Source organism: Accipiter gentilis, chromosome Z (assembly GCF_929443795.1).
Source record: "Accipiter gentilis chromosome Z, bAccGen1.1, whole genome shotgun sequence".
Classification (NCBI taxonomy): Eukaryota; Metazoa; Chordata; class Aves; order Accipitriformes; family Accipitridae; genus Astur; species Astur gentilis.
Window position 1 is genome coordinate 103,537 of NC_064919.1, and position 24,951 is coordinate 128,487.

General features: G+C 67.1%; 3 protein-coding genes across 4 annotated transcripts; all 3 read right to left on the minus strand.

The window, feature by feature from the left end:
• Nucleotides 1-593: 593 nt before the first annotated feature.
• Nucleotides 594-3,245, minus strand: SPRED3 (sprouty related EVH1 domain containing 3). The gene is made up of 4 exons (XM_049794598.1): nucleotides 3,081-3,245; nucleotides 2,230-2,398; nucleotides 1,391-1,830; nucleotides 594-1,139 (listed from the first exon to the last, which is right to left on the minus strand). The coding sequence occupies exons 1-4, from the start codon at nucleotides 3,243-3,245 to the stop codon at nucleotides 594-596; spliced, it is 1,320 nt and encodes a 439-aa protein (XP_049650555.1).
• Nucleotides 3,246-7,937: 4,692 nt separating this feature from the next.
• Nucleotides 7,938-11,351, minus strand: PSMD8 (proteasome 26S subunit, non-ATPase 8). The gene is made up of 7 exons (XM_049796049.1): nucleotides 11,141-11,351; nucleotides 9,357-9,429; nucleotides 9,129-9,231; nucleotides 8,847-9,012; nucleotides 8,646-8,746; nucleotides 8,441-8,552; nucleotides 7,938-8,355 (listed from the first exon to the last, which is right to left on the minus strand). The coding sequence occupies exons 1-7, from the start codon at nucleotides 11,291-11,293 to the stop codon at nucleotides 8,218-8,220; spliced, it is 846 nt and encodes a 281-aa protein (XP_049652006.1). The 5' UTR covers nucleotides 11,294-11,351; the 3' UTR covers nucleotides 7,938-8,217.
• Nucleotides 11,352-15,892: 4,541 nt separating this feature from the next.
• Nucleotides 15,893-24,204, minus strand: SLC8A2 (solute carrier family 8 member A2). 2 transcript variants are annotated; one of them, XM_049795961.1, is made up of 8 exons: nucleotides 24,121-24,204; nucleotides 19,320-21,085; nucleotides 18,416-18,519; nucleotides 18,278-18,295; nucleotides 17,968-18,089; nucleotides 17,753-17,852; nucleotides 16,743-17,018; nucleotides 15,893-16,281 (listed from the first exon to the last, which is right to left on the minus strand). In XM_049795961.1, exons 2-8 carry the CDS (start codon nucleotides 21,068-21,070, stop codon nucleotides 15,905-15,907), a joined length of 2,748 nt encoding a protein of 915 aa, XP_049651918.1. In that variant the 5' UTR covers nucleotides 21,071-21,085; nucleotides 24,121-24,204; the 3' UTR covers nucleotides 15,893-15,904. The 2 variants fall into 2 exon arrangements, with proteins under 2 accessions (XP_049651918.1, XP_049651917.1); XM_049795960.1 differs by having other exon boundaries at nucleotides 17,968-18,092.
• Between the last annotated feature and the right edge of the window lie 747 nt (nucleotides 24,205-24,951).

Here is a 24,951-nt window from a genome sequence, read left to right on the forward strand (position 1 = left end):
GAGCGCCGCCCCCCTACTCCCGGGCCCCGGGAGGGGGGCGGCGCTCCGGCTGAGCGCCGCCCCCTACTCCCGGGCCCCGGGAGGGGGCGGCGCTCCGGCAGCCAATCAGAGCGCGGGGCGGGCGTTCCTCCAATCAGGACGGAGGGCGGGCCCTGGCGACGGTTGCTACGGTCCCAAAACCACGTGGGGGAGCCCCCCCCCCGTTAAAAACCCCCTTTAATTACAGCGGAGACGGGGGGGGGACCGAAATTAACGGGGGGTGGCCCCGCCCCCCCGGGCGAATAAATTAACATAAATTATCAGGACCAAGAAATAAACGGGGAGGGAGGGTCGGGGGTCCACGTGCCAGCGCACCGCGGGAACGTGCCCCGGCACCGTCGGCGTCCTCGTGCCGGCGCGCACCGGCACCGCAAGTTCTCGCACCGTTGGCCTCCCCGTGCCGACACGCACCAGCGCCGTGAGCGCTGGCGCCGTCCCCGTGCCGGCACGCACCGGCGCCACGAGTCCCAGCACCGTCCCCGTGCCGGCACGCACCGTCACCGCGATTCCCGGCACCGTTGTCCCCCGCCGTGCCGCCGCCCCGTCCGTCCCTCTCACCGCGCGGCCTTGTGCCTCCCGCCGCAGCAGCCGCAGTGGCCGCCGCACCAGTGGCAGGCGCGCAGCGGCGGGTAGCAGCAGAGACACGGCACCAGCAGCGCCAGGGCGGCGGGGGCCAGCCAGCGGGCGCAGCAGTGGGGGTGCCCCCCGCCGCAAGAGCAGGGCGCCGAAAAATCCCCCTCGGCGTCCGCCATGCAGTGGTAGAGGAGGCTCTCGGCGCACCACAGGCAGCTCAGCCGGCGGACGCAGCGTCCGGCGGGATCCGGCGCGTCCCGGCACTGCCCGCGGCCGTTGTCCTCCCGGCTGAAGACCCCCCGGCAGTAGACGCAGCGGGAGGGGGCTCCGGGGGGGGGGTCTCCGTGGATGCGGCAGGAGGGGGAACCCTTCGGATCCTTCTGGAAGCGGACGCGGGCGGGCGGCGTGCCGGCGGCGGCCCCGCCGGCGCGACGGTAGTCCTCGTAGCCGCGGGCGCCTTGGGGGTCCCGGCGCGGTGGGGGGGTCTCTGGCGGTTCCTCGGCCTCCCCCAGCGGTGGCGGCGGCAGCTGAGACGGGGGAGCGGGGAGTCAGGAGGCGGCACCCCCCCGAATGGCAACGCTGGGGGGGGGGGGACGACCCCAAAGGGCAGCCGGGAGGGGGGCAGGGGGCTGCATCCTCAACCAGGACCCCAAAATGGCCACCCCAAAACAGAGACCCCAAGGTGGGGCCCTGAACTGGGAGCCCCCAAACTGGGACCCCGGATAGGCACCTGGCACCCAAAGCAGCACCCCAAAATGGGACCCTCAAGCGCCAGTACCCCAAACTGGGACCCCCCAAAGCACCAGCACGTCGAACTGGGACCCAGCACCCCAAACTGGGACCCAGCAACCTGAACTGGGACCTGACCCCCCCCCCTCAACCAGCACCTTGACCCAGGACCCCAATGTGGCACCCCCAACCCAAGGCAAGACCCTGACCTGTGACCGCTAACCCCAACTGGGAGCCCAAACTGGGACCTGGCACCCAAACTGGGGCCCCCTCCAGTGCCCACCTGCCCACCCAGGGGCCGGTAGCTGGTGGCCGAGGACTCGCTGGTGACGATGGTGGGGGGCACTGGGGGTGGCTCGGGGTGGGGGGCGCAAGGGGACACCGGCGGGGAAGGGGGGGGCTGCTCCGGCGCAGGGCTGCGACCCCCCGTGTCCCCCCTGTCCCCCGCCGAGGACGAGGAGGAGGAGGAAGAGGAGGAAGACGGGGAGCCTGTGGGGAGAAGGGGGGGGGAACACGGTGGGTTCGGGGTGAATGGGGTCCCCAGGCCCCACAGTGTCCCCATGCCCCCCCCCCAACGTCCCTAAGCCCCCCAGTGTCCCCACAGCCCCCAGCACCCCCAAGCACCCTGGTGTCCCCATGCCCCACAGGGTCCCCAAGCCCCCCAGCACCCCCCAGCCCCCCCATACCCCACAATGTCCCCAAGCCCTCCAGCCCCCCCCATACCCCACGGTATCCCCAAGCCCCCCGGTGTCCCCACAGCCCCCAGCCCCCCCATACCCCACGGTGTCCCCATACCCCCCACTATCCCCAAGCCCGCCAGCACCCCACGTGTCCCCTGTGTGTGTGTGTGTGTGTCCCCCTCGAGGGGGGGGTCCCAGGGGTGCCCACCCGCGGCCAGGGCCTGCAGGGCCCCCCGCACGCCCCTGCGGAAGGCGCTGGCGTCGGCGGGGCTCTGGAAGGTCAGCCCGAAGCGGCTCCCCCCGACCCGCCAGTGGTGGAAGGTGGGGGTCACCTCGTTGTACTCCAGGTCCCGGCGCAGGGCGCACTCCAGCGTGGGCTGGGGAGGGCGGGGGGGGACACAGGGGGACGCGGCTCAGCCCCCGCCTGCTCCCCATGTCCCCCAGCCCCACGTCACATCCCTGTCCCCCATCCCAGCCCCATGTCCCCGTCACCCCATCCCCTTGTCCCCATCCCCATATCACAGCCCCTGTCCTCCATCCCTGGTCCAGTGTCCCCAACCCGTGTCCCCCAGCCCCGTGTCACAGCCAGGTCCCCTGTCCCCATCCCTGTGCCCCCCACTGTCCCCATGTCCCCCAGCCCCAGGTCACATCCCTGGTTACCTCAGCCCCCAGCCCCAGGGCACAGCCAGTCCCCTCTCCCCAGCCCCTCACCCCCATCCCCATGTCACACTGTCCCTGTCCCCATGTCCCCCAACCCCACATCACATCCCTGGTCCAGTGCCCCCATCCCATGTCCCCCAGCCCTATGTCACCTCCCGGTCCCCCATCCCCTCTCCCCATGTCACAGCCAGGTACCCCCATCCCCATTCCCAGTCCCCATCCCAGTGTCACATCCCTGTCCCCTGTCCCCATCCCCATGTCCCTGATCCCTTGTCCCCCAGCCCCACGTCACAGCCAGGCCCCCTGTCCCCACGCCACGTCCCCCATCCCCGCGTCCCCCGTCCCTTGTCCCCCCTCCCCATGTCACACCCCTGTGTGTGTCCCCCCCCGCCACCGTACGGCCTGGTCCCGCAGCCTCTCCCCCCGGATCAGGTACTGCCGGTGACGGTGACCGTCCTCCCGCCGCCGGGTGACGGTGACGTGGCTGAGGCCCCCCCCGCCCGTGGGCACCCACCCGCCGCTCGAGTCGTCGCGGGTCATCACCACGGCTCGCACCCGCAGCATGTGCCTGGGGTGTGGGGGGGGTGGGGGGGGCGGGGGGGACGACGGGACACGGACACGGGTGGGTGCGTGGGGACGGGACACAGACACGGGGGGGGGGGGAGGGAGAACGTCACCTCCAGCTCCCACCCCCCATCCCCCCTAACTCGTAGGACCCCACCCGGCTCCGGCCACCCGTGGGGGGGGGGAGGAACCCAGTGGACCCCCCCCCCCCCCACACACACACACCCCGCGCGCGCGCGCGCATCCGTGACATCACCACGCGTTGCCATGGCAAACGGCGGTGTGTCGGGGATGGGAGGATATTGGGGGGGGAAGCAAGGACCCCCCCACACACAGGCCCACCCCGCCCCCCCCCCTACCCATGCAGGCCGGGGTGGGGGAGGGGTCCGGCCCGCCGCCCTCAATGGGGCCGGGATTTTTGTAAAGGGGGGGGGGGGGGGGCACGTGGCCCGGGGCTTTGTCCCCGCCATAAACAAGGGGGGGGGGCCACGGCTGGACCCCCCCTTCCTCCTCTTCCTCTCCCCCCCCCCGCGCGGCCCGGCCCCCCCCCCCCCGGATTTATGAATGGCTCGGGACGCTCATTCATAACCGCGGCGCGCGCCCCGGGGGGGGTGTGTGGGGGGTGTTCATTCAACAAACACCCCCCAACCCCCAGGCTCGGGGTGGGGGGCAGCAAGGACCCCCCTCCCCTAAAAGGGGGCACACCCTCACACACACCCCGTGAAACGACCCACGGCGGGTGTCCCGCCCCCCCACCCCCACCGCGGGGGAAATGGGGGAAAACGATGCGTGTCGTCCCTCCCCCCCCCCAAAAAAAAAAACCCCAACCCTAGCTTTTCCAAGTGGGAAGGGGACCACCGCTCGGGGGTCGGGTGGGGAGGGGGAAATGCTCTTAAAACCAAACACCCCCCCCCCCAATTTAAATGCCCCCCGTTCCCCCGCTAACGGCGTTTCCCCCGCGGGTCCCACCCCCAAAAGCGACACCGCGGGGGTCCCCAGAGGTCGGTGTCCCCCCCCCCAATGACAAGGTTGTCTGTGTGTCTGTGTCCCCCCCCTCCCCTCCCCGAGCCCCCCCCCGGCCCCACTGACCACGGCGGGCGAGGCTGAGCCGCGGAGCCGGAGCCGGAGCTGCCGCCGGCGCCTCCGCTTGGTCCTAGTGCCCCGCTGCTGGGGGGGGGGGTGCCGGAGAGCTGCCCCCCCCCCCCCTTCATAACACAACCCCCCCTCCCCTGCCGGACGCCTGGGTTGCCCCGCCCCTATCGGTGTTGCCCCCCCCCTCCCCCCCCCCCGCAGCCGTTGCGGCCGTTGCCAGTCGCCGCGGAAGGGCTGGGGGTGAGTTTGGTGGGGGGGGGGGGGCATGGTGGGGGGAAGGGGATTTTGGGGGGGGGGGGGGCAGGGAATGGGTTGGGGGTGCGGCGGGGGGGGGGGCGGGAAAGCACTCCCTGCCTCAGTTTCCCCACCCGAGTGTCCTCGCCTCCACGGGATGGGGAAGGGGGGGGGGGTTGAAGGGGGTTGGGGAGGGTCCGGGGGGAGGGGGGGGGGGGCAGCCCAACCCCCCTACGAGACACCAGAGGATCTCCCCCCCCCCCTCCCAGGGCAAGACCCTCCCGGAGCCCCCCCGAAATGGGCAACGTCCAGTCGGAGCCGGCCCCGGACGCCCCCAGGCCCCCCGCGACCCCCGACCCCGGGGAGGGACCCCCCCAGCCGCCCTCGGACCCCCCCGAGCGCCCCCAGGCAGTTGGGGGGCCGGCGGCGCAGCCCCCCCCATGCTGGGGGGGCAGCCCCCTCCCCACGGCCCCGTGGGTTATCGGGGGGCTGGGGGGGGCCCCCCACGACCACCCCCCCAACCTGTGGTCCCGGCCAAAGGTGCTGCCCCGGGGGGGCGTGGGGGGCCCCGGGGACCCCCCCCCCGAAGGCCAGGCCGCTGCCGGGGGTCCCTTGGGGCTCAGGGGGAGCTGGGGGGCCCCGGCGGGGGGCAGCAGCCCCCAGGGCAAGTGGACCGGGGGCCACGGTGGCCCCCCCCAGGGGCAGGTCAGGGGTCCGGGGGGGCAAGGGGGGCCCGACGGCCTCCGCCCTGCCACGGCCACTGGCCAGCGCCCCGTGGCCACCGTTGGTCACCCCATGGCTGATGCCCAGAGCCCCGTGGCCACCACCCAGCACTCCGTGGCCACTGTCCAGCATGCCACAGCCACCGTCCAGCATCCCTCGGCCGATGCCCAGCACCCCGTGGCCACCGTCCAGGACCCCATGGCCACCGCCCAGCGCCCCACAGATGCCACCTGGCACCCCACGGATGCCACCGCCCAGCGCCCCGTGGCTGATGTCCAGCGCCCCACGGATGCCACCCAGCATTCCACGGCCACCACCCGGCGCCCGGTGGCTGATGCCCAGCGCCCCACAGGTGCCACCCGGCAGCCCGTGGCCACTGCCCACCGCACCACGGATGCCACCCAGTGCGCCGTGGCCACCATCCAGCAGCCCACAGATGCCACCCAGCGCCCCGTGGCCACCATCCAGCACCCAAGGGATGCCACCCAGCGCCCCATGGCCACGATCCAGCAGCCCACAGGTGCCACCCAGCGCCCCGTGGCAACCATCCAGCGTCCCGTGGCCACCATCCAGCAGCCCACAGATGCCACCCAGCACCCCGTGGCCACCATCCAGCAGCCCACAGATGCCACCCAGCGTCCCATGGCCACCATCCAGCAGCCCACAGATGCCACCCAGCGCCCCATGGCCACCATCCAGCGCCCAAGGGATGCCACCCAGCGCCCCGTGGCCACCATCCAGCAGCCCACAGATGCCACCCAGCGCCCCATGGCCACCATCCAGCGCCCAAGGGATGCCACCCAGCACCCTGTGGCCACCATCCAGCAGCCCACAGATGCCACCCAGCGTCCCATGGCCACCATCCAGCAGCCCACAGATGCCACCCAGCGCCCTGTGGCCACCATCCAGCGCCCAAGGGATGCCACCCAGCGTCCCGTGGCCACCATCCAGCAGCCCACAGATGCCACCCAGCGTCCCATGGCCACCATCCAGCACCCCACAGATGCCACCCAGCGCCCCGTGGCCACCATGCAGCACCCCACAGATGCCACCCAGCGCCCCATGGCCACCATCCAGCAGCCCACAGGTGCCACCCAGCGCCCCATGGCCACCATCCAGCACCCCACGGATGCCACCCAGCGCCCCGTGGCCACCATCCAGCAGCCCACAGATGCCACCCAGCGCCCCGTGGCCACCACCCAGCGCCCAAGGGATGCCACCCAGCGCCCTGTGGCCACCGCCCAGCACCCCCTGGCTCATGTCCAGCGCCCCACGGATGCCACCCAGCGCCCCATGGCCACTGCCCAGCAACCCACAGATGCCACCCAGCGCTCCTTGGCCACCATGCAGCACCCCACAGATGCCACCCAGCGCCCCATGGCCACCGTCCAGCACACCGTGGCCACCGCCCAGCGCCCTACGGATGCCATCCAGCGCCCCACGGCCACCGTCCAGCACACCATGGCCACTGCCCAGTGCCCCGTGGCCACCACCCAGCACCCTACGGATGCCACCATCCAGCACGCCGTGGCCAATGCCCAGTGCCCCGTGACCACTGGCCAGGGCCCCATGGCCACCGTCCAGCACCCCACAGATGCCACCCAGCACCCCATGGCCACCATCCAGCATCCCCTGGCCACCATCCCACGCCCCGTGGCCACTGTCCCGCTCCCCGAGGAGATGGCCCGCATCCTGGAGACCCTCCGCTCCGTCCACCTCCAGCCGCCCCCCCCGGGTCCCCCCATCACCTTCCCCTTCCGGGGGGACAGGCCGGTGCCCCCGGGGATCTTCTGCCCCACGGTGACCAGCCTAGGGGGGGCTGGGGGGGATGTCGTGGGGACCCCCACCCCCCAAGCTGCTTTTGGGGGGGGCCCAAGGGCACCAGAGCCCCTCCAGCCCCGCTGCCCCCCCCGAGGGAAAGCTAAGGGGGCTAGGGCCTGGGTGAGGCCCCCTTTGCTGGTCACCAAGCCCTCCCCCAGTCCCCAAGCTGAGCCCCCCCGGGGGCAAAAAGAGGGGGGACTGCCACAGGGAGGGGCCACAGAGCCCCCCAAAACCCCAGTGCAGCCCCCCCCCACCCCGCTGGCCCCCCTTCAAGGTGGTGGGCTCCTGCCCCCGCCGATGCCACTGCCAGCACCGGGACCCCCCCCAGCTGCCCAGGAATGTCACTGCCTGGTAAGCAGGGATGCGGGGGGGAGGGGGGCAGGGGGCCAAAAATGGGGAAGGGAGGGGGTGTTCAAAAGCTTTGTCCCCCCAATTCTCACCCACCACTGAAATGGGGGACAAAACCACCGACCGGCTGGGAGGGGTGGGGGGGGGGGGGGTGGGGGGCAGTCCTTCTGGGGAGGTTTGAGGAGGTGGGGGGAGGTTTGGGGGGCTCCTACACACACACACTGACATATCCCCCCCCCCCTTTTGCCCCCCCCCCAGGCTCTCCCCCTCCACCAACCACCTGGTTGAGCCCCCCTGGGTGGCCACCCTGATCCTGGTCGGGTCCCTGGTTGCTGTCAGCGAGCTCCTGGCCCCCCCAGCGGGGGAGGAAGAGGAGAAGGAAGAAGGAGGAGACGCCTGAGCCCCCCCCCCCTCCCAGCACAGCATCTCCTTGGGGGGTTGGGGGGGCAAGACCTCCAGCGCAGCACCCACTGCTAGAAGAAACAAACCATCGCTTTATTGAAGGCAGCACCATCCCAGGGGTTGGGGGCACATAGCTGCTCCCCCTCAAACTCTGCCCAAAAAAAGGGGGGTGGCCTACGAGCCCCCCCTGCTCCTCCCCCACCATGGGGACATGTCCACCCCAAACACCCTTTTAAAACACTTAAAAACAAAAAAACAACGCAGAACCCCTGCCCCAAACTGCAGAGAAACGGGTGGTGATAAGATAAAGGGGGGGGACACCACAAAAGGGTGGGGGGGCCTCCCCCCCACTTTAAACAATCATTTCCAGTTGCCGCGCGTATTCGATGACCTGCTTGGCCAGTTCGGTGGAGGGGATGGTGGCATCCTCCGGCTTCTGCTGCCGGCTGCTGAAGCTGTAGTAGTTGTTGGGCCCCAACACCCAACCGCGCTGGAAAGAGTTAAAGGGGGGGGCGTTTAGGGGCACCCCCAGGTTTTTGTGGACCCCCCCCGCGGGGGAGAACCCCCCACGGTACCTTCTTGGCATAGTCGGTCATTTTCTTGGCGGTGGTGAAGAAGAGGATGCGGGTGGCTTCGTTAAAAAGGATTTTCTCGTAAGCTTTCTCAATGCAGCCGGCGATCTCGTCCCTGGTTTTGGTCGTGGGAGGGGGGCATACAGTCAGGGGTGGGGCACACGGGAGGGGGGGTTCAGGGGCACAATAAGGTGGGTAGGGGGCTCACCGAATGGTATCCAGCAGGATATCAATGAAGAAGGTGTAGCTCTCCGCCGGGATGTTGCCTTTTGCCAGGAAGACTTTGTTGTAGCTGCCCTCCATCAAATACTATGAGAGAGAAAGGAGGTTGCACCCCGAGGACCCCTAAACCCCCCCCCACCCATCCCCAAGAAACCCAAACGCAAACGCCCCCCTCCCAGGGGCGTACCTGCTCAAGAGAGACGGGATGTTTGATGTAGACATTGCTCTGGATCTCCTTGGCCGGCAGCCGCTCCAGCTCGGTGTGAAACTCGGCCACCCGGTTCTGGGACAGCAAGAAGAGCAGGTTCAACCCCAGCAGCTGGTGCTTGTAGGCCGACTCCGGCAGCTCCTCCCTTGGTGGGGGGTCAAGAAAAAAGAAAAAGAAAAAAAAACAACCAAAAGGTGGGTGTTGGCAGCTAGGAAATAAGGGTGGGGGGTCCCCAACCCCCCCCCCCCCCCCCCCCCTTACTTATAGTCGAAATAATAGCATTTGAGCTGGGCCATGTAGCGCTCAAAGGAGGGGATGTCCTTCTTCAGGATGCTCCACTGGGCGCCGATCTCCAGAATATCTCCTGGGGAAGGGGAAGAACAAAAAAAGGGAGGAGGGGGTTAAGGGGAGACCCCAGGGGGGTTGCAGAGACCCCGGGGGGGTTGCTAGTAGAGTTTTGTGTCCCCCCCCCAGCCCGAGGTGACTCACTAGCCAGGATGAGCTGCTGCTTGGTCAGCTTCGTGCCGGTGGTGGGCAGAAAGTTGAGCTCCAGCAGGGCCAGCTGAGGGGGGGTACACAGGGGGATTGGGGGGGGGGGCACAGGACACACGGACACACACTGTCAGACCCCCGGGGGGGCAGCACGGGCAGAGCCTTGCACTCACCCCTGACTCACGGCAACGGCTGATGAGGTTAATTAGTATTTACAAGTGGCTGCGGGAAGTGGGGTGCCCTGAAGGGAGGGCTGTACCCCCCCCCCCCGTGACTCACCCCCCCCCCACCCCCCCCCCCCGTGTTAATTAAAGCTTCTGGGTGATGAGGCTTCCCAGGGCTCACCCCCACACTCCCCCTACCCGCTCTGAGTACCCCCCCCATTCCCAGCCCCCCCCCATCAGCCCAAGACACCCCCTCATTCCCAGAGCAATCCCCCCAGCCCCAGGGGCCCCCCTCATTCCCAGCCCCCCCCATTCCTAGAGCCCCCTCCTTATTCCTAGACCCCCCCTCAGTCCCAGGGCATCCCCCCTCCTGCCCCAGACTCCCCTCACTTCCAGCCTCCCCCCCCAGCTCCTATAGCCCCCTCCTTATTCCTAATGCCCTCTCATCCTACACCCCCCCTTATTCCCAGGGTCATCTCCCTCCAGCTCCAGCCCCCTCAGCGCCCCCCATTTTCTACATCATCCCCAGACCCCCCTTCAGGCCCCAGAGCCCCCCCTCATTTCCTACAGCCCCCTCCTTAATCCCAGACACCCCCCTATTTCCTATAGCTCCCTCCTCATTCCAAACCTCCCCCTCATTCCTAGGCCCCTCCTTATTCCCAGGGTCCCCCCACTGCCCTAGACCCCCCATTTCTAGCCCCCCCCTACTCCCAGCCCCCCCTCATTTCCTACGGCCCCGTCCTTATTCCTAGATACCCCCCCATTTTCTACAGCCGCCTCTTTATTCCTACAGCCCCACCTTGTCCCCAGACCCCCCTTCAGGCCCCAGAGCCCCCCCCCTTTCCTACAGTCCCCTCATCATTCCTAAAGCCCCCTCATTCCTAGGCCCCCCACCAGCCCCAGACCCCCCCACACTTCCTACAGCCCCTTCCTTATTCCCAGCCCCCCCTCCCTCAGCCCTAGCCCCCCCTGATTTCCTACAGCTCCCTCCTTATTCCCGGACAACCCCCCTCACTCCCAGACCCTCCTCCATTTCCTATAGCCCCCCCCTCATTCCTAGACCCTCCCCCTCATTCCCAGGGTCATCCCCCCAGCCCCAGACCCCCCCTCACTCCCAGACCCTCCTCCATTTCCTATAGCCCCCCCCTCATTCCTAGACCCTCCCCCTCATTCCCAGGGTTATCTCCCCAGCCCCAGACCCCCCCTCACTCCCAGACCCTCCTCCATTTCCTATAGCCCCCCCCTCATTCCTAGACCCTCCCCCTCATTCCCAGGGTCATCCCCCCAGCCCCAGACCCCCCCTCACTCCCAGACCCTCCTCCATTTCCTATAGCCCCCCCCTCTCATTCCTAGACCCTCCCCCTCATTCCCAGGGTCATCCCCCCAGCCCCAGACCTCCCCTCACTCCCAGACCCTCCTCCATTTCCTACAGCCCCCTCCTCATTCCCAGGGTCCCCCCCCCTCCGCCCCAGACCCCCCATTTCCACCCCCCCCCCTCCCAGACCCCCCTCCATTTCCTACAGCCCCCTCCTTCTTATTCCCAGACCCCCCCCTCACTACCAGGCCCCCCCCAGGCCCCGTCCGTCCGTCCGTGTCCCCCCCCGCCCCTCCCCGCACCTTGAGGCGGCCCAGCGCCTCCCCGCACTTGCTGAGATTGGGGCTCTTGCGGCTCCACTCGCCCTTCAGCTGCTCGTACATCCCGGCCGCCGCCTTCAGCCCCCCCGCGCCCTCCGCCCCGTTCACCACCAGCCCGGCCGCCGCCATCGCCATGAATCGGCAGCCGCCTCGCACGACACCCACCACGACGACGGCCGCCGTCAGCCGCCGCCGCGCTTGACGGCCGACGGCCTGCGTCGCCGTGGCAACGCCGCCCCGCGACCAATCGTCTGGCGGGGGAGGCGGGGCGAGGGCCGGGGGCGTGGCGCCGGGCTCTGGGAGGGAGAGGGAGGGGGGCGGGGCGGCTCCGCGCAGCCGCGCATGCGCACGGAGGACGCCGCGCCTGGCGGGCCCCGCCCGCGGGGGTTGGGGGGAGGAGCCGGGGGCGTGACGTCACCGGGCGGCCGGGGCAGGGTGTGGCGTCAGCGGGGCGGGGCTGGCGGGCTGGTGACGTCACGGGGGACCCACAGCGGGAGGGCGGGAGGCGGTGATGGGGGGGAGGGGTGTGCCCGGAGGGGTGACGTCATGAGCGGCGGGGTGACGTCACAGCGGCGGGGGGGGGGAGTGTAGGGGGATGTTGGGAGGGGCCCTGGGGAGGGGGAGGGAGCGGTAGGACGAGACTGTGACCTCATCACTGGGTGGGGCCTGGGCCCAAAGGGTGGGGGGGGGTGGCACATGACATCACAGCGGGATGGGCGATGGCACCTTGGGGTGGGTCGGGTGACATCATGGGGGGGGACTGGTGACATCACGGGGGGGACGGATGACATCATGGAGGGATGGGTGACACCACAGGGGGATGGGTGACACGGCCGGTTCCTCCTGGGCATCGTCCGCCGTAAGGGGGGGTCGGGTTGGGGGTCGGGGCCTGTCTGCACCCCAACACCTTCCCCCGTCTCGTCCCGCAGACGGACCCGACCCCTCGTCCCCCACCATCGCCCCCCAGAAGGAGGCTGTCCCCCGAGGGGGGCTTCTACGTCGACCCGGGTGGCCGCAGGAAGGTTCATGCCCCAGCGGATCCCCCCGGGTGGGAAGTTCGCCGTCCCCGTGACCCGCAGCGTCCGCCTGACCCGTGAGAGCAGCGAGGGGAAACCGCCCGGCCTCTTTCCAAAAACCCCAACAAAATGCAGCAAAGCGCAACAGAACGCCAACAAAACCCCAACGAAACACAACAAAACCTCAATGAACCCCAATAGAAGCCCAAGAAAATGTAGCAAAACCTCAACAAAACGCAACAAAACCCAAAAGAACCCCAACACCCCTCCCCAAAAGCAACAAAACCCCAAACAAAATGCAACAAACCCCAACAAAACCCCCCAAAAAACCCAACGAACCCCGACAAATGGGTGAGTGCTCATCCCCTCGGCAAGGTCCCACCGTCGCCTGCTCTTTTGCGGAGTGGGATGTTGTCCTCAACCACCGGCACCTCACGCTGGTCCTCTCCCACCCCTTCAGCCTGACGTCCCCCCTGCAGAGGCAGGACCTGGTTAACCGCCCCTCGGTGATCTATAGGGTACGCCGCTCCTGTAGAGCCCTTCCAGCATGGCACACCCCGACATTACGAGGAAGACGGCCAAGAAGCCAAGAAGCTTCTCAGGATCTAAGGAGGGGTTCTTCCTCCTCCTCCTCCTCCTCCTCCTCTCTGCAGGTGAGGATCCGGGACATGGCGCTGCGCTCCCATGGTGGGATGAAGCTGATGAAGACCTCCATGTGCCAAAGGTAGGAGCCTTGGCTCAATCAAGGGGATGGGGCTCAATCCGGAGGGACAGACGGGCAGGGTGACCTCCACCCCACGTGCCGTAGGGCTACAAGATGGTGCCGGGGTACATCGGCTGCCCACCAGGCTGGTCATTTGGCTTTTGATGGCACCAGCACCGTCAGGCGTGAATGAACGCCACTTCGGCTGCCAGCGGCCGGACGCTGAGATGCTGTGTCTCCTCGTCAAGGACAGTGGGACACAGGGTGGGGGGACACAGGGTCCCCAGGGTCCTCCGATGGTCCCCTCTCTCCCCCCCGCAGAGTTTTACCCCGTCTTCGTTACGCAGACTATGGTCACAGGGGAAACCATGACGGTGAGAGCCGAGTGGTCGAGGTGGGAGGGATGGCGATGTCGTGCCTCCCCACCCCAACACATGCCAGACCCCAACGGGGACCATCCCCCCCACCCAGAAGGTCATCCGTGGTGGCCCCAACTCGGAGGAGAACATCAAGGGCTACAGAGCGGAGGATGTCTGGAGGTACAACGTGGACAACAGCAGGTAATGCTGGGCTGGGGGGGCACCCGCTGCCCTCACCCCCCACCCGCCACCCCTTCCTGAGGGACCCCCAGCCACTCTCTCCCCCCCCCCCAGCATGGAGCCTGATCCAGCAGAGCATCCCAGCTGGCGGCAGCGGAGAAGCCCCCCATCGGGTTTAGGGGGTGCCAACACCCCCCCAGGTCTGCAGTAACCACCCCACCGTCCCCCCCCTCCCGCCCTGAGCTGAACCCACCTCCATGGTGGCTAACGAAGGGCTGGGGAAAAAAGTGCACCCTATAGCCACGTGCGAGGCTGGATGGTCCCACGGCACACCGTACAGCACCACGGCACGCCATATGTCACTGCGACGCGCCGTACACTCCACAGCACACCGTATGTCATCACCGCACACCGTACAGCCCCACAGCGTGCCATATGGCACACCACACAGTCCCGTGGCACGCTACAGGTCACCGCGACACACCATGCGACCCCACGGCACGCCACACGTCACCACGGCACGCCGTACAGCCGTGCGGCATGGGGCGTGTATGGCCAGGGTGCTGTGGGTGCCGTGGGTGCTGTGGGTACTGGGAGTGCTGGGGGTGCTGGGGGTACTGGGGGTGCTGTCGATACTGGGGGTGCTGTGGATACTGGGGGTGCTGGGGGTGCTGGGGGTACTGGGAATGCTGTGGGTGCCGTGGGTACTGTGGGTACTGGGAGTGCTGTGGGTGCCGTGGGTACTGTGGGTACTGTAGGTGCCGTGGGTGCTGGGGGTGCTGTGGATACTGGGAGTACTGTGGATACTGGGGTGCTGTGGGTGCTGGGGGTGCTGTGGATGCTGTGGATGCTGTGAGTGCTGTGGATGCTGTGGGTGCTGTGGATACTGGGAGTACTGTGGATACTGGGGTGCTGGGGGTGCTGTGGATACTGGGAGTACTGTGGATACTGGGGTGCTGGGGGTGCTGTGGATACTGGGAGTACTGTGGATACTGGGAATGCTGTGGGTGCTGTGGGTGCTGTGGGTACTGTAGGTGCCGTGGGTGCTGTGGATGCTGTGGATACTGGGAGTACTGTGGATACTGGGGTGCTGTGGGTGCTGGGGGTGCTGTGGATGCTGTGGATGCTGTGAGTGCTGTGGATGCTGTGGGTGCTGTGGATACTGGGAGTACTGTGGATACTGGGAATGCTGTGGGTGCTGTGGGTGCTGTGGGCACTGTAGGTGCCGTGGGTGCTGGGGGTGCTGTGGATACTGTGGATGCTGGGAGTACTGTGGATACTGGGGTGCTGTGGGTGCTGTGGATACTGGGAGTACTGTGGATACTGGGGTGCTGTGGGTGCTGTGGATACTGGGAGTACTGTGGATACTGGGGTGCTGTGGGTGCTGTGGATACTGTGGGTGCTGTCGATACTGGGGGTGCTGTGGGTGCTGGGGGTACTGGGAATGCTGTGGGTGCTGTGGGTGCTGTGGGTACTGTGGGTACTGGGAGTGCTGTGGATACTGGGGGTGCTGTGGATACTGGGGGTGCTGTGGGTGCTGTGGGTACTGTAGGTGCCATGGATGCTGTGGTTGCTGTGGATACTGGGAGTACTGTGGATACTGGGGTGCTGTGGGTGCCATAGGTGCGTGGGTGCCGTGGGGCCGGCGCTGGGGACAAAGAGACACGGAGACCGGGCCGTTTCCCGGGGGGGGGGGTTTCTTTGGGGCCGGTGCCCGGCAGGGCTGGCGGCAGCACCGACAGTGACACCCCCGCAACGTGTCCCCCCTCCCGGCGTATCCCCCCCATCCCGCGTGTCCCCCCTCCCATGTTGTGCCCCCCCCCCCACCTCCCCAGGAGGGATGAGCCGCTACGAAATCAGGGTTAAAAACAGGGACACCCCCCCCCGCCTCCTCCCCGGGGTGGCTTTAAAAAACACTCGTGGTAAGAAAAGGCCCCCCCGGACCCCGCTGCAGGGTGGGACGGGTGGTGGGTGGTGGCCCTGGGTGTGCTGGGGGTTCCTGGGGGTACCGGGGGTCCCTGAGGTGGCCAGAGGTGGCCCTGGGGTCCCCCTGGGGTGCAGGTGAGCGGCCACGGTTTCCACATGCACGTGCCCCCCCCCCCCTCCCCTCGCTGGCGTGGGATGGGGGACAGGGATGGGGGGTCCTCTGTGTGTGTGTGTGTGTCCCCAGGAGAAAGAGGGACAAGGGAGGACCTGAGGGGGTCCCTAGGGGACATGGGGACCCTCTGTGGACGTGGGGGTGGCAGGAGGGCCCCAAGGGGACATGGGGACTCTTTGGGGACAGGGGGGTGTCAGGAGGACCCATAGGGGACATGGGGACCTTCTGGGGACATGGGGATGCCAGGAGGACCCCACGGGGACACGGTGATGCAGGACGGCCCCTTCGGGGATGCAGCCCCCCCCGGGGGCGGACCTGGCCCCTTCCCGCCCCACCACCCAGCCCCTCGCCGTGGGGTGACGCCGGTCGGTCCCCGTCCCCCGTCCCCTCTCAGAAGCCCTTGATGTGGCAGTAGGCTTCCAGGCTGGCGAAGAGGATGTAGAGGAGCCAGAGGCCGAGGAAGAGGCCGGCGGTGAGGAGTTTGGGGGTGCGGGGTCCCCCCAGCTCGCCCCCGATGTGGGGCCGCCGGCGGTACATGAGGACGCTGATGCAGACAAAGGCGAAGATGGTGAAGAGGGTGACGGAGAAGGCCAAGGTGCCCGTCTGCACCTCGAAGTCCCGGCCCTGCGCCGCCCAGTAAATGGCGGCCACCGACCAGGCGACGCCGAGCCCCAGGAAGACGTTGACGGCGTTGGAGCCCGTCACGTTGCCGATGGAGGCGTCCGCGCACTGGTCCTGCAGCGCAGCCACCTTGCTGGCGAAGGTGTCTGCGGGGTTGCAGGGAGACGGGGACGTGGGGACGCGGGGTGGGCAGGGGGACGTGGGAGTGTGGGGACGTGGCATGGACATGGGGACATGGACATGCATGGGGACATGGGGACACGGAGTGGGCATGGGGACATGGGGACGTGACATGGCATGGGGATGTGGGCATGGGAACACGGGGACACGGCATGGGCATGGGGACGTGGGGACGTGGGGGCACAGGGACGGGGACACAGCACGGGGACACAGTCATGCAGGGACAAGGGGACACAGCCAGAAGGAGAGGGCAATGGGCACGGGCGCATGGGGACCTGCGCCCCATCACCACGTCCCTTCCCGGGCACCCGCAGCCCCATCCCCTCTGCCTGCACCCCATCCCCACCGTCCCCTCTACCCCTGTTGTCCCCCCCCTCCCATCACCGCGTTCCCTCTCCCCATCCCCATCCCGTCCCCCGTCCCGCACCGGGGATGGACGTGCCGAGGGCCACGAAGACGACGGCGTTGACGGAGTCCTTGAGGCCGACGGTGCAGCCGAAGTGGGCGGCCAGGTCGCCGATGAGGGCGGTGAGGACGCCGATGAGGAGGATGGAGACGCCGAAGCAGGCCCAGCCGTTGCAGTACTCGGTGGGGGGCACGCAGGCGAAGAGAACCTTCCAGAAGACCGTCAGGAAGTGCATCACGTAGTCGAAGCAGGAGGGCAGACGCTCCTCCCGACCATCCTCCTCCTCCTCCTCCTCACCTGCCGAGGAAGGTCACCATCAGCCCAATGCAGGGAGCGGGAGCGTGGACCTGGAGCTGCCTGGCTCCAGGGTCCACAGTCCTGGGGTGGTGGCCCAAGGGTGCTCGTCCCCAACGTGGTGTCCCAAGGGTTTTTGTCCCAAGGGCTCTTGTTCCCGGGGTGCTTGGTCCCAAGGGTGCTCGTCCCCACATTGGTGACCCCAGGGTAGTCACCCCTGGGTGCATGGTCCCACAGTGGTGTCCCTAAGGCATTTGTCCCCAAGGGTGCTTGTCCCCAGGGTGCTCAGTCCCAGGGTGCACAGTCCCAGGGTGGTGTCCCAAGGGTCCATGGTCCCCAGGGTGCTCATACCAAGGGTGCTTGGTGGCAGGGTGGTGTCCCCAGGGTGCTTGATCCCAAGGGTGCTCATCTCCAAGGGTGCTCATCCCCAAGGGTGCATGGTCCCAAGGGTGCTTGTCCCCAGGGTGGTGGCCCTCGGGTGCCTGGTCCTGGGGTGGTGGCCCCAGGGTGCTCGTCCCCAGCGTGCACAACCCCAAGAGACGTGTGTCCCCAAGCATGGGTGACACCCCCTGAGCCGGCTGGCCCCAGGCAGAGTGCCCGTAGGGTTTGCTGGTCCCCAGAGCTGCGTCACCATGGCTGAGCATCCCCGTGGCCGTTTGTCCCCGGGGCTGGATGTCCCCACGGCAGCGTGGCGAGGCCGGGGGGGACCCTGGGGACGGCGGGCGGGGGGGTCCCACCTGCGCTGACAGTGATGGCTTCCAGGAACTGCTCCCGCCAGGAGTGCGTCCCGATCACCATGGCCAGGTTGGTCTTCTTGATCAGCTTGTCCACCGTGTTCTGTGGGGATTGAGGTGGGGAGGGGGGGTGAGGACGGGCCGGGTCCCCTCCCCGCGTCCCCCTGCCCCTCCGTGCCCTCATGTCCCCCCCATGCCCTGTCCCCCTTCCTCGTCACCTTGAAGTCGTAGGACTCCTCGATGATGACCTCCAGCTTGCAGTTCTCCCCCAGGACAGGTTTTCCCATCTCGGCGATGCGCCGAGCCTCCTCTTCCTCGGCGGAGAGCTTCCGATCACCATCTGCTGCAGGGACATGGCGTGGGGACACGGCGGGGGGGGGACACGACACAACGTGGGGTGTGGGGACGTGGTAGGTGGCATGTGGCACAGGACACAAGGGACGGCAGGATCTGGCCCCCAGCCAGCGCCTGGCCAAGGAGAAGGAGGAGGAGGAGGAGGAGGGGGAGCGGGGGGACGAAGGCTCCTACCTTGGGTGAGCAGGAGGGCTGCGGAGAGGGGAGAGGGAAGGCGGTGAGACGGCGCCGGGGCTCAGCCCCCCAAGAATGCCCAGCAGCAGGCTGCCGCACCCTGGCCCCGCCCCAGCCCCACCCTGGCCCCGCCCGTACCCGAGATGCCCCGTTTGAGCCAGCGCGGCTGCCCCAGCTCGATGAAGAAGTTGTCCTTCTTCTCGTACTCTTCGTCGTCCACGATCTTCACCTGCAGCGTCTTCCTGGGGACGGGGGGGGACGTAGCGTCGGCACCGGCACCGACACTGGCAGGATCAGGGGGACCCACGACACCCCGGGGGGGGGATGAGGGGTGCGGGAGCTGGCCACATCCATCCCCTTTCTGTCCCATGGGACCCATGTGGAGGGACTGGTCCCCAGTGCAGGGTGGCAAGGCCCAACCAGAGCCCACTCTGTCCGTCCATCCATCCATCAGTCTGTCCATCCATCCATCTGTCCACCTGTCCATCCATCCATGCATCCATCCATCCGTCCATCTGTCCATCCATCCATCCATCTGTCCATCTGTCCCTCCATCCGTCAGTCTGTCCATCCGTCCATCTCTCCATCCATCCGTCCACACACCCCCCCCAGTGTTCCCCCTCCCCTGCCACCCATGCCCATTAATTAGTGTCCACGCTCCCCTGTGCCTGCAAACGATGCCTCCAGCCCAATTAAGCCCAATTGCCTCTTAACAGGCTTTTAATTGGGCCCTGGCCCCGCAACAACAGGCGGGGTGACACCCCCCACCACCACCAATCAACCGATTAGGCCTTAATTAGCGCTGGGAGCGGCATCCAAGGCAGGGGCAGGGATGGGGGTTTACTACTGCAATTAAACGCTAATGAAGGGCCCTGCCATGCTGCTGGTGGGGGGGGGGGGTGTAGATTTAACGTGGGGGTGACAGGGGGGTGTGAGCAAGGGGTGGGCGCCCGTGCCAGAGGGTCATGCATTGGGGTGCCCGTCCCGGTGTCCGTTCCCCCCCCCCTCCACCGCCGTCCCCCCAGGGGTGCCGGTATCTCACGCGGTCTCGTCATTCTTGAACTCCAGCTCCCCACAGGCGTCCTCATAATGGACGCCGCCGCCACGGGCCGTGCCCTCCACCGTGCGGTAGGGCAGGAGGACGGTGCCGCGGGCACCCGAGCTGCGGACCACCTTCACCTCCACCGTCCCCTGGCACTCGCTGACGTGCAGCAACCGATCCTGGAAGGTGAAGATGCCGGCGTGGTCGTCGTCCAAGATGGTGACAGTGGCCACCAAAGGAGCCACCAACCGACCCTTGGGGTGCTCGGCCGAGTCGGTCTCAAACATCCCCTCGGCATCGCCCACCCGGAGGTTGAGGAGGCGGACGAAGAAGTGCTCGTCCTCCTCAAAGATGTCGTCGTCGATGATGCCGATCTTCAGCTCCTTCTGGGTCTCCCCTGGCTTGAAGATCAGCGTCCCCTCACTGTACTCATAGTCGGAGCCCGCCTTGGCCGAGCCATCCTCCGTCTTGTAGTCCACGTAGAAGGTGTGGTTGGCTTCAGTGCCATGTTGGCAAGCCACCGAGAGCGTCACCGAGCCACAGTTCTCCAGGCAGTGGTACAGGCACGGCTCGAAGAAGATACGGCTGCAGGTCTCCTCTTCAGCATCCGAGGGCACCTCCAGGAGGGTGGAGGACCTCTTGGAGAACTCGGCCACATGTTTCTTGAGGATGTTGCCTGCACCAGTCATCATACGGGTGGCCTGGATGCGGTAGAAAGCTCGGCTCTTCTGCTGGTGGAGCAGGGCATAGTAGTTGGCCATCTCCACCAGCTGCTCCAACTCCTTCTCGGGGTGCTTCTGCTTGAGGTCCTTCAAGATCTGGATAACTTCCCGGCGGCTCTCGTCCAGCTCCTTCTCCTCTGGCGTGGGGGCGGGCAGGGCAGGTGATGCAGTGACGCCGGTGCCTTCGGCCTCGCGGCGCTCAGGGACCGGGAAGCCGCCGTCCATCTCGATGCCCTTGGGGAGCTCACCCTCTGTGCCGATGATGATGCCGCTACGGGGGTCAGCACGGTAGCGCTTGTAGACATACTTGTAGAAGAGGAGCCGTTTGTCAGCAGCCCAGGCAAAGACTACGCAGACGGGGAAGAAGATGAGGGTGAGAAGGGCTTCCCAGACCTGCACCACCCCGGGGGAGATGACGGCCAGGATCAGGTAGAGCCAGATGTAGGCGAAGATGCTCCAGGAGGCCGTGACAAAGAAGACCCTCAAGTGCTTGATCTTGCGGCTCTCGCCGCTGGGGATAACGTAGACGCAGACAGCGATGACTACGAACATGTTGAAGGCCGCGCTGCCTACGATGGTGCCAGGTCCCAACTCACCCGCTTGGAAGTTGTGGCCGCAGACCTCGATGACGGAGAGGAGGATCTCAGGGGCCGAGGAGCCCAGCGCCATCAGGGTGAGGTTGGAGACTGTCTCGTTCCAGATGCGGACAGTGCCAATGCTGGTCTCCCCGTTGGCCTTGGTGATGGTGATCTCCTTCTCCTTGGAGGTGATGACCTCAATGGAGGCCATGAAGCGGTCGGCGATGATGGAGACACCCAGGAACATGTACATCATGGCCACAAAGTAGACGATGGCGCGGGCCGCCTTGTCGCCGAAGGAGGGGTTGTCGGGTTGCCAGACGGGCAGCAGGACGCCGGGCTGGCAGCGGTTGGAGCCCTGGCACGTCCCGTTGGCCTCGGCTGCCGGCTCCGGGGCGCAGGGCTCGGCCAGCAGCACCGCAGCCACCAGCACCGCCTGCCACGCCGCCATCCCACCGGCTTCCACCTGTGGGAGAGAGGGGGGGCTCAGTGTCGGGCTGGGGAATCTTTGTTAAGGTGTGGGGGGGGCTCATTAGTGCCAGCAAGATGGAAAACACCATCGATCCCCCTCTGCTGTCCCGGCACTGGGTCTGCACCAAAGCACCTCTTGGGACCACAGCCATGAGGTGATGCTCAATCGTGGGGCTGGGATGGAGCCATGGGGCTGGCGCCCACGGCCATGGGGCGATGCTCAACCGTGGGGCTGGGGACCAAGTCAATGGGGCGATGCTCAGCTGTGGGGCTGGGACACGGCAATGGGATGATGCTCAACCATGGAGCTGAGGACCACGGCCATGGGGCGATGGTCAGCCGTGGGGCTGGGATGAAGCCATGGGGGTGGGGACCATGTCAATGGGGCGATGCTCAGCCATGCGGCTGGAGATGTCGGCACCCCGGCAGAGCGGGCGAGGGCCGGCGGCCGCCCGCGGTGCCGGGGGTTTGTGGGGTGCGTGGGCGCTCCCAGGCTCCACCCTGGCAACCACGTTGTTCCCATGGCAACAGAGGATGGGAACGGCTATAAAAAGGGTGATGGAGAGGGAACGGGGACCCCAAAAACCACCCGGGAGGGGTCCGGGGCTGGCCCGGCCGCCCCCTCGGTGCCTCCCGCCGGCCCCACGGCACCGTTGCCCTACGCCCCATGGGGGGGGACGGGGAGGTGAGCCCAGCCGGGGCGATGGAGGTGGTTGTGCCCCACGGTTCGGTGGGGAGCAAGGGTGGCAGGGGGCCGGTGTGGGTCCCCAGCGGTCGCCGTCCCCCCGCGTGGGGCTGTGGGGCACCAGCTCTCCCCACGATGGTGACGGTGCTGGGTGGGTGCAGACGTGCAGCGGCAGAGCTGGGCTGGGCTTGGTGCGCTGCCCCACCGCATCAGCCCCATTGCACCAGTCCTATTCCATGGCCCCATTGCACCTTCCCTTGTCCCAGTCGCACCGCACTGGTCCCACTGGGACATTGGAGCCAGATGCAGCCCTGGGACAGGTCCCAGCCCGCCGGCATCGCCGGTTCTGCCAGTGCTGGATCCAGCCCCAGGTGGGGCAGAGCACTAAGCCACACCAAAACCCCGAACCTGGGGACGGATCTGGAACCACCCGGGGAAGAGGCGGGGGGAAGCAGGGAGCGAAGCCGCCCCCTACCCGTGCCCTCCCGGGGCAGGGGAGACGCCGTCTCCCTTCCCAACGCAAACACGGCTGTAATTAATTTAATAGCCTCATTACCAGCGGCTGGGTGAAACATCAATTAAACTGTCCGGGAGGTGTATTTTGTGGGAAAAGCAACAATGTGACTCTAGGAGTGTTTGGGTTTTTTTTCCCCATCTGGAGCGATGGGATCCAGGCGGATGAGAAATCTCCTGGCAAAGGTTCTGTGCCGCGGGGTCACCGAGACCCGGTGGGGATCTGTCCCCGTCCCAGCCCGGATTTCCCAGGGCTCCAGCCAGGCAGCATTTGCCATTCCCAAGGGATTTGTACCCAGAATAAGCCTCCACTGGCACCCCGAGCATCCCTTGTTTCCATGGGGTGACCCCTCGTCTCCTTCCTGGCAAAGCCTTTGCTGGCGACGGTTGGACGCAAACATTGAATTTGGGTTTAAAAACACGCTTTTGGGAGTACGATGGGAAAACTTCCCTGAGTATTTCCAGCCCCCAACTCTGAGACCCCCACGGCCGCCATGGGAACCCCCTGAGATGCTGCAAGGGCCAGAGGCCACGGAACTGGGAATTAAAACTGGACTCAGGGAGGAAAAAAAATCTCAACCCGGAATTGGGGAGATGCTCTGTGGTCCCTGGAAAAGGGATGCAAAGATGAAGGTGTCGAGGAAGAGGAGGATGAAGAGCGAAAGGGGAAAAGAAGCGCTATGGAAGCAGCTGGTTTTGGAGGAGCATCCTTACGAGAATGGGCAGACTGAGCTTGGGGATCCCCCCCGATCCTCCATCCCTGGGGATCCCCCCCCGGATTGGGATGGAGCTGTTGATTCCCTTCCAGAATAATCCAAGCGCATCCCCCCAAAGGGGGACCCCAGTTCCCAGGAAAATCAGGGGTGGAAAGGGGATGTGCGAGGATCCTGGCCCAAAAATTCCCATTTTTTTCCCCATTTTTTCTCCCATCCTTTGCGCTCCCGCCCGCTTAAGTGAGGCCGGGGGGGCTCAAGCAGGAGCGCAGGGGGGAGGGGAGGGTGGTGGGATGTATCCGTATCCCACCGGTCTTTTCCCAATGCATCCCATCTCCCAGGTTTTTGGGGGCTTTTAATCATAATTTTTTATATCCAGAGCTCTCCAACATCGTCAGGATTGGGAAATGGAGGGGGGCGAGGGGGGAAGAAAAAAGGCTTTATGATATGGTAAATCCTTTTCCTAGTCGGATTCTCTGCTGGATAAATCGCCCGCCAGGAGCGGAGGCGGCTGATGGAACTGGTGGTGTCGCCCCCCCCCCCCCCCCGCCAAAAGAGATCTGGGGGGAAATTTGGGGGTTGCCCCCCCCAAATAAAACCAACCCCAAACCACCTGTTTCGATGGATAAGAACTCAACGGGTTTGTGGGGTTTTTTTAACGCTTGCTGGCCGGGATTAGGGAATACGAAGCGAGCGACCTCCCCCCAGCACCCCCCCCCCCCGATGCACTCCCACCATTACGGCCGCCAAAACCTTTGGTTTTCCCCCCCAAAAAATGGTGGTGAATTATCTACGGGCTGGGGGGGGGGGGGTGTGTGCCCCCGCGCTCTGGTGGCTTGCGGGGATCCTGGAGGAGGAGAATGACCCCAAAAAGGGGAGGGGGGACGCACACGACACCCCCCCCCCCGGGCAGGGAAAATTGGGGAGGGGAGGGAGGGATCCCCGCTTATTGGGGCGGGGGGGGGGGGTGTTCCCGGGTCTCCCCCCGGGCTGAGCGGAATCCTCAGGTGGAGGGGAATGAAAAGAGGTTGGATGGGGGGGGGGGGGGGTTGGGGAATCCCGGAATAAGGGGGACCCCCCCGGATCTCCTCCCCCCCCCCCGTTTCCCCGGGCTCCTACCTGGGCTGCGGCTCCGCTCCGTGCCCCCCCCGAGCCGCCGCCGGCTCCGCTCCGCCGCCGCCGCGAGTTACTTCTCCATGGCGATGCCGGGCGGGGGGGGCGGAGCACGGGGAGATGGGGGGGGGGGGGGGCGGTGGGGGGGGGGGGGAGACCGGCCCCGCTGCCGCCCGCCCCCTCCCCGCCCCGCCGGGACCCCCCCCCCCCCCCAAACCGGGGCTGGCGGGGGGAGGAGGGGGGGGAGCCCCCGCACCGGGCAGCAATAACCAGGGGTGCAGGGAGAGGGACCCCCCCGCCGGGATCCCCGACACCCCCTCTAGGACCCCCACGACGCCCCCCCGGGCCCCTCCATACCGTACCTTCTGAGACTCCCGAACCCCCCCCCCGTCCCCGCCGGGACCCCCCCGGTGTGTGTGTCCCCCCCCCCCGCCGTTCAGCACCGGGGAGCGGACAGCTCCAGCAGCCGCGGCCCGCTGCCCCCCCCCCCCCCCCGGGACAGCCCCCCCCCCCCCTCCAACCCCGGCCGTGCCTCAGTTTCCCCTTCCCGGGTCCCCAGGGCTTGTAGGACATTCCCTGCGGCAGGGAGATGGGGGGGCCCCCCCGGTCATCCACACTCATTGGGGGGGTCCCCTCAAGGAACTGGGGGTCCTCTCAGTCACCCACACCAGTTGGGGGGGTCCCCGCTGGTCTCATACACCCACTGGGGGGGGGTGTCCCCAAGAAACTGGGGGTCCCCCCTGGTCACTCACACCCATTGGGGGGGGTCCCCAAGGAGCTGGGGGTCCGCCCATCACACAAACCCATTCTGGAGGGGGGCCCCAAGGAGCACAGGCG

What these genes read in the sequence shown, in the direction of transcription:
- SPRED3 (XM_049794598.1), bottom strand. Translation starts at nt 3,245, where the DNA reads ATGCTGCGGGTGCGAGCCGTGGTGATGACCCGCGACGACTCGAGCGGC. An exon ending in AGAGGCTGCGGGACCAGGCC is followed by an intron (nt 2,399 to 3,080) that starts GTACGGTGGCGG and finishes CGCCCTCCCCAG; the next exon opens with CCCACGCTGGAGTGCGCCCT. An exon ending in CCTGCAGGCCCTGGCCGCGG is followed by an intron (nt 1,831 to 2,229) that starts GTGGGCACCCCT and finishes TTCTCCCCACAG; the next exon opens with GCTCCCCGTCTTCCTCCTCT.
- SLC8A2 (XM_049795960.1), bottom strand. Translation starts at nt 21,070, where the DNA reads ATGGCGGCGTGGCAGGCGGTGCTGGTGGCTGCGGTGCTGCTGGCCGAG. An exon ending in AGGAGTCCTACGACTTCAAG is followed by an intron (nt 17,853 to 17,967) that starts GTGACGAGGAAG and finishes CAATCCCCACAG; the next exon opens with AACACGGTGGACAAGCTGAT. An exon ending in AGCCATCACTGTCAGCGCAG is followed by an intron (nt 17,019 to 17,752) that starts GTGGGACCCCCC and finishes CTTCCTCGGCAG; the next exon opens with GTGAGGAGGAGGAGGAGGAG.
- PSMD8 (XM_049796049.1), bottom strand. Translation starts at nt 11,293, where the DNA reads ATGGCGATGGCGGCGGCCGGGCTGGTGGTGAACGGGGCGGAGGGCGCG. An exon ending in GCAGCAGCTCATCCTGGCTA is followed by an intron (nt 9,232 to 9,356) that starts GTGAGTCACCTC and finishes CCCCTTCCCCAG; the next exon opens with GAGATATTCTGGAGATCGGC. An exon ending in ATCCTGCTGGATACCATTCG is followed by an intron (nt 8,553 to 8,645) that starts GTGAGCCCCCTA and finishes GACCAAAACCAG; the next exon opens with GGACGAGATCGCCGGCTGCA.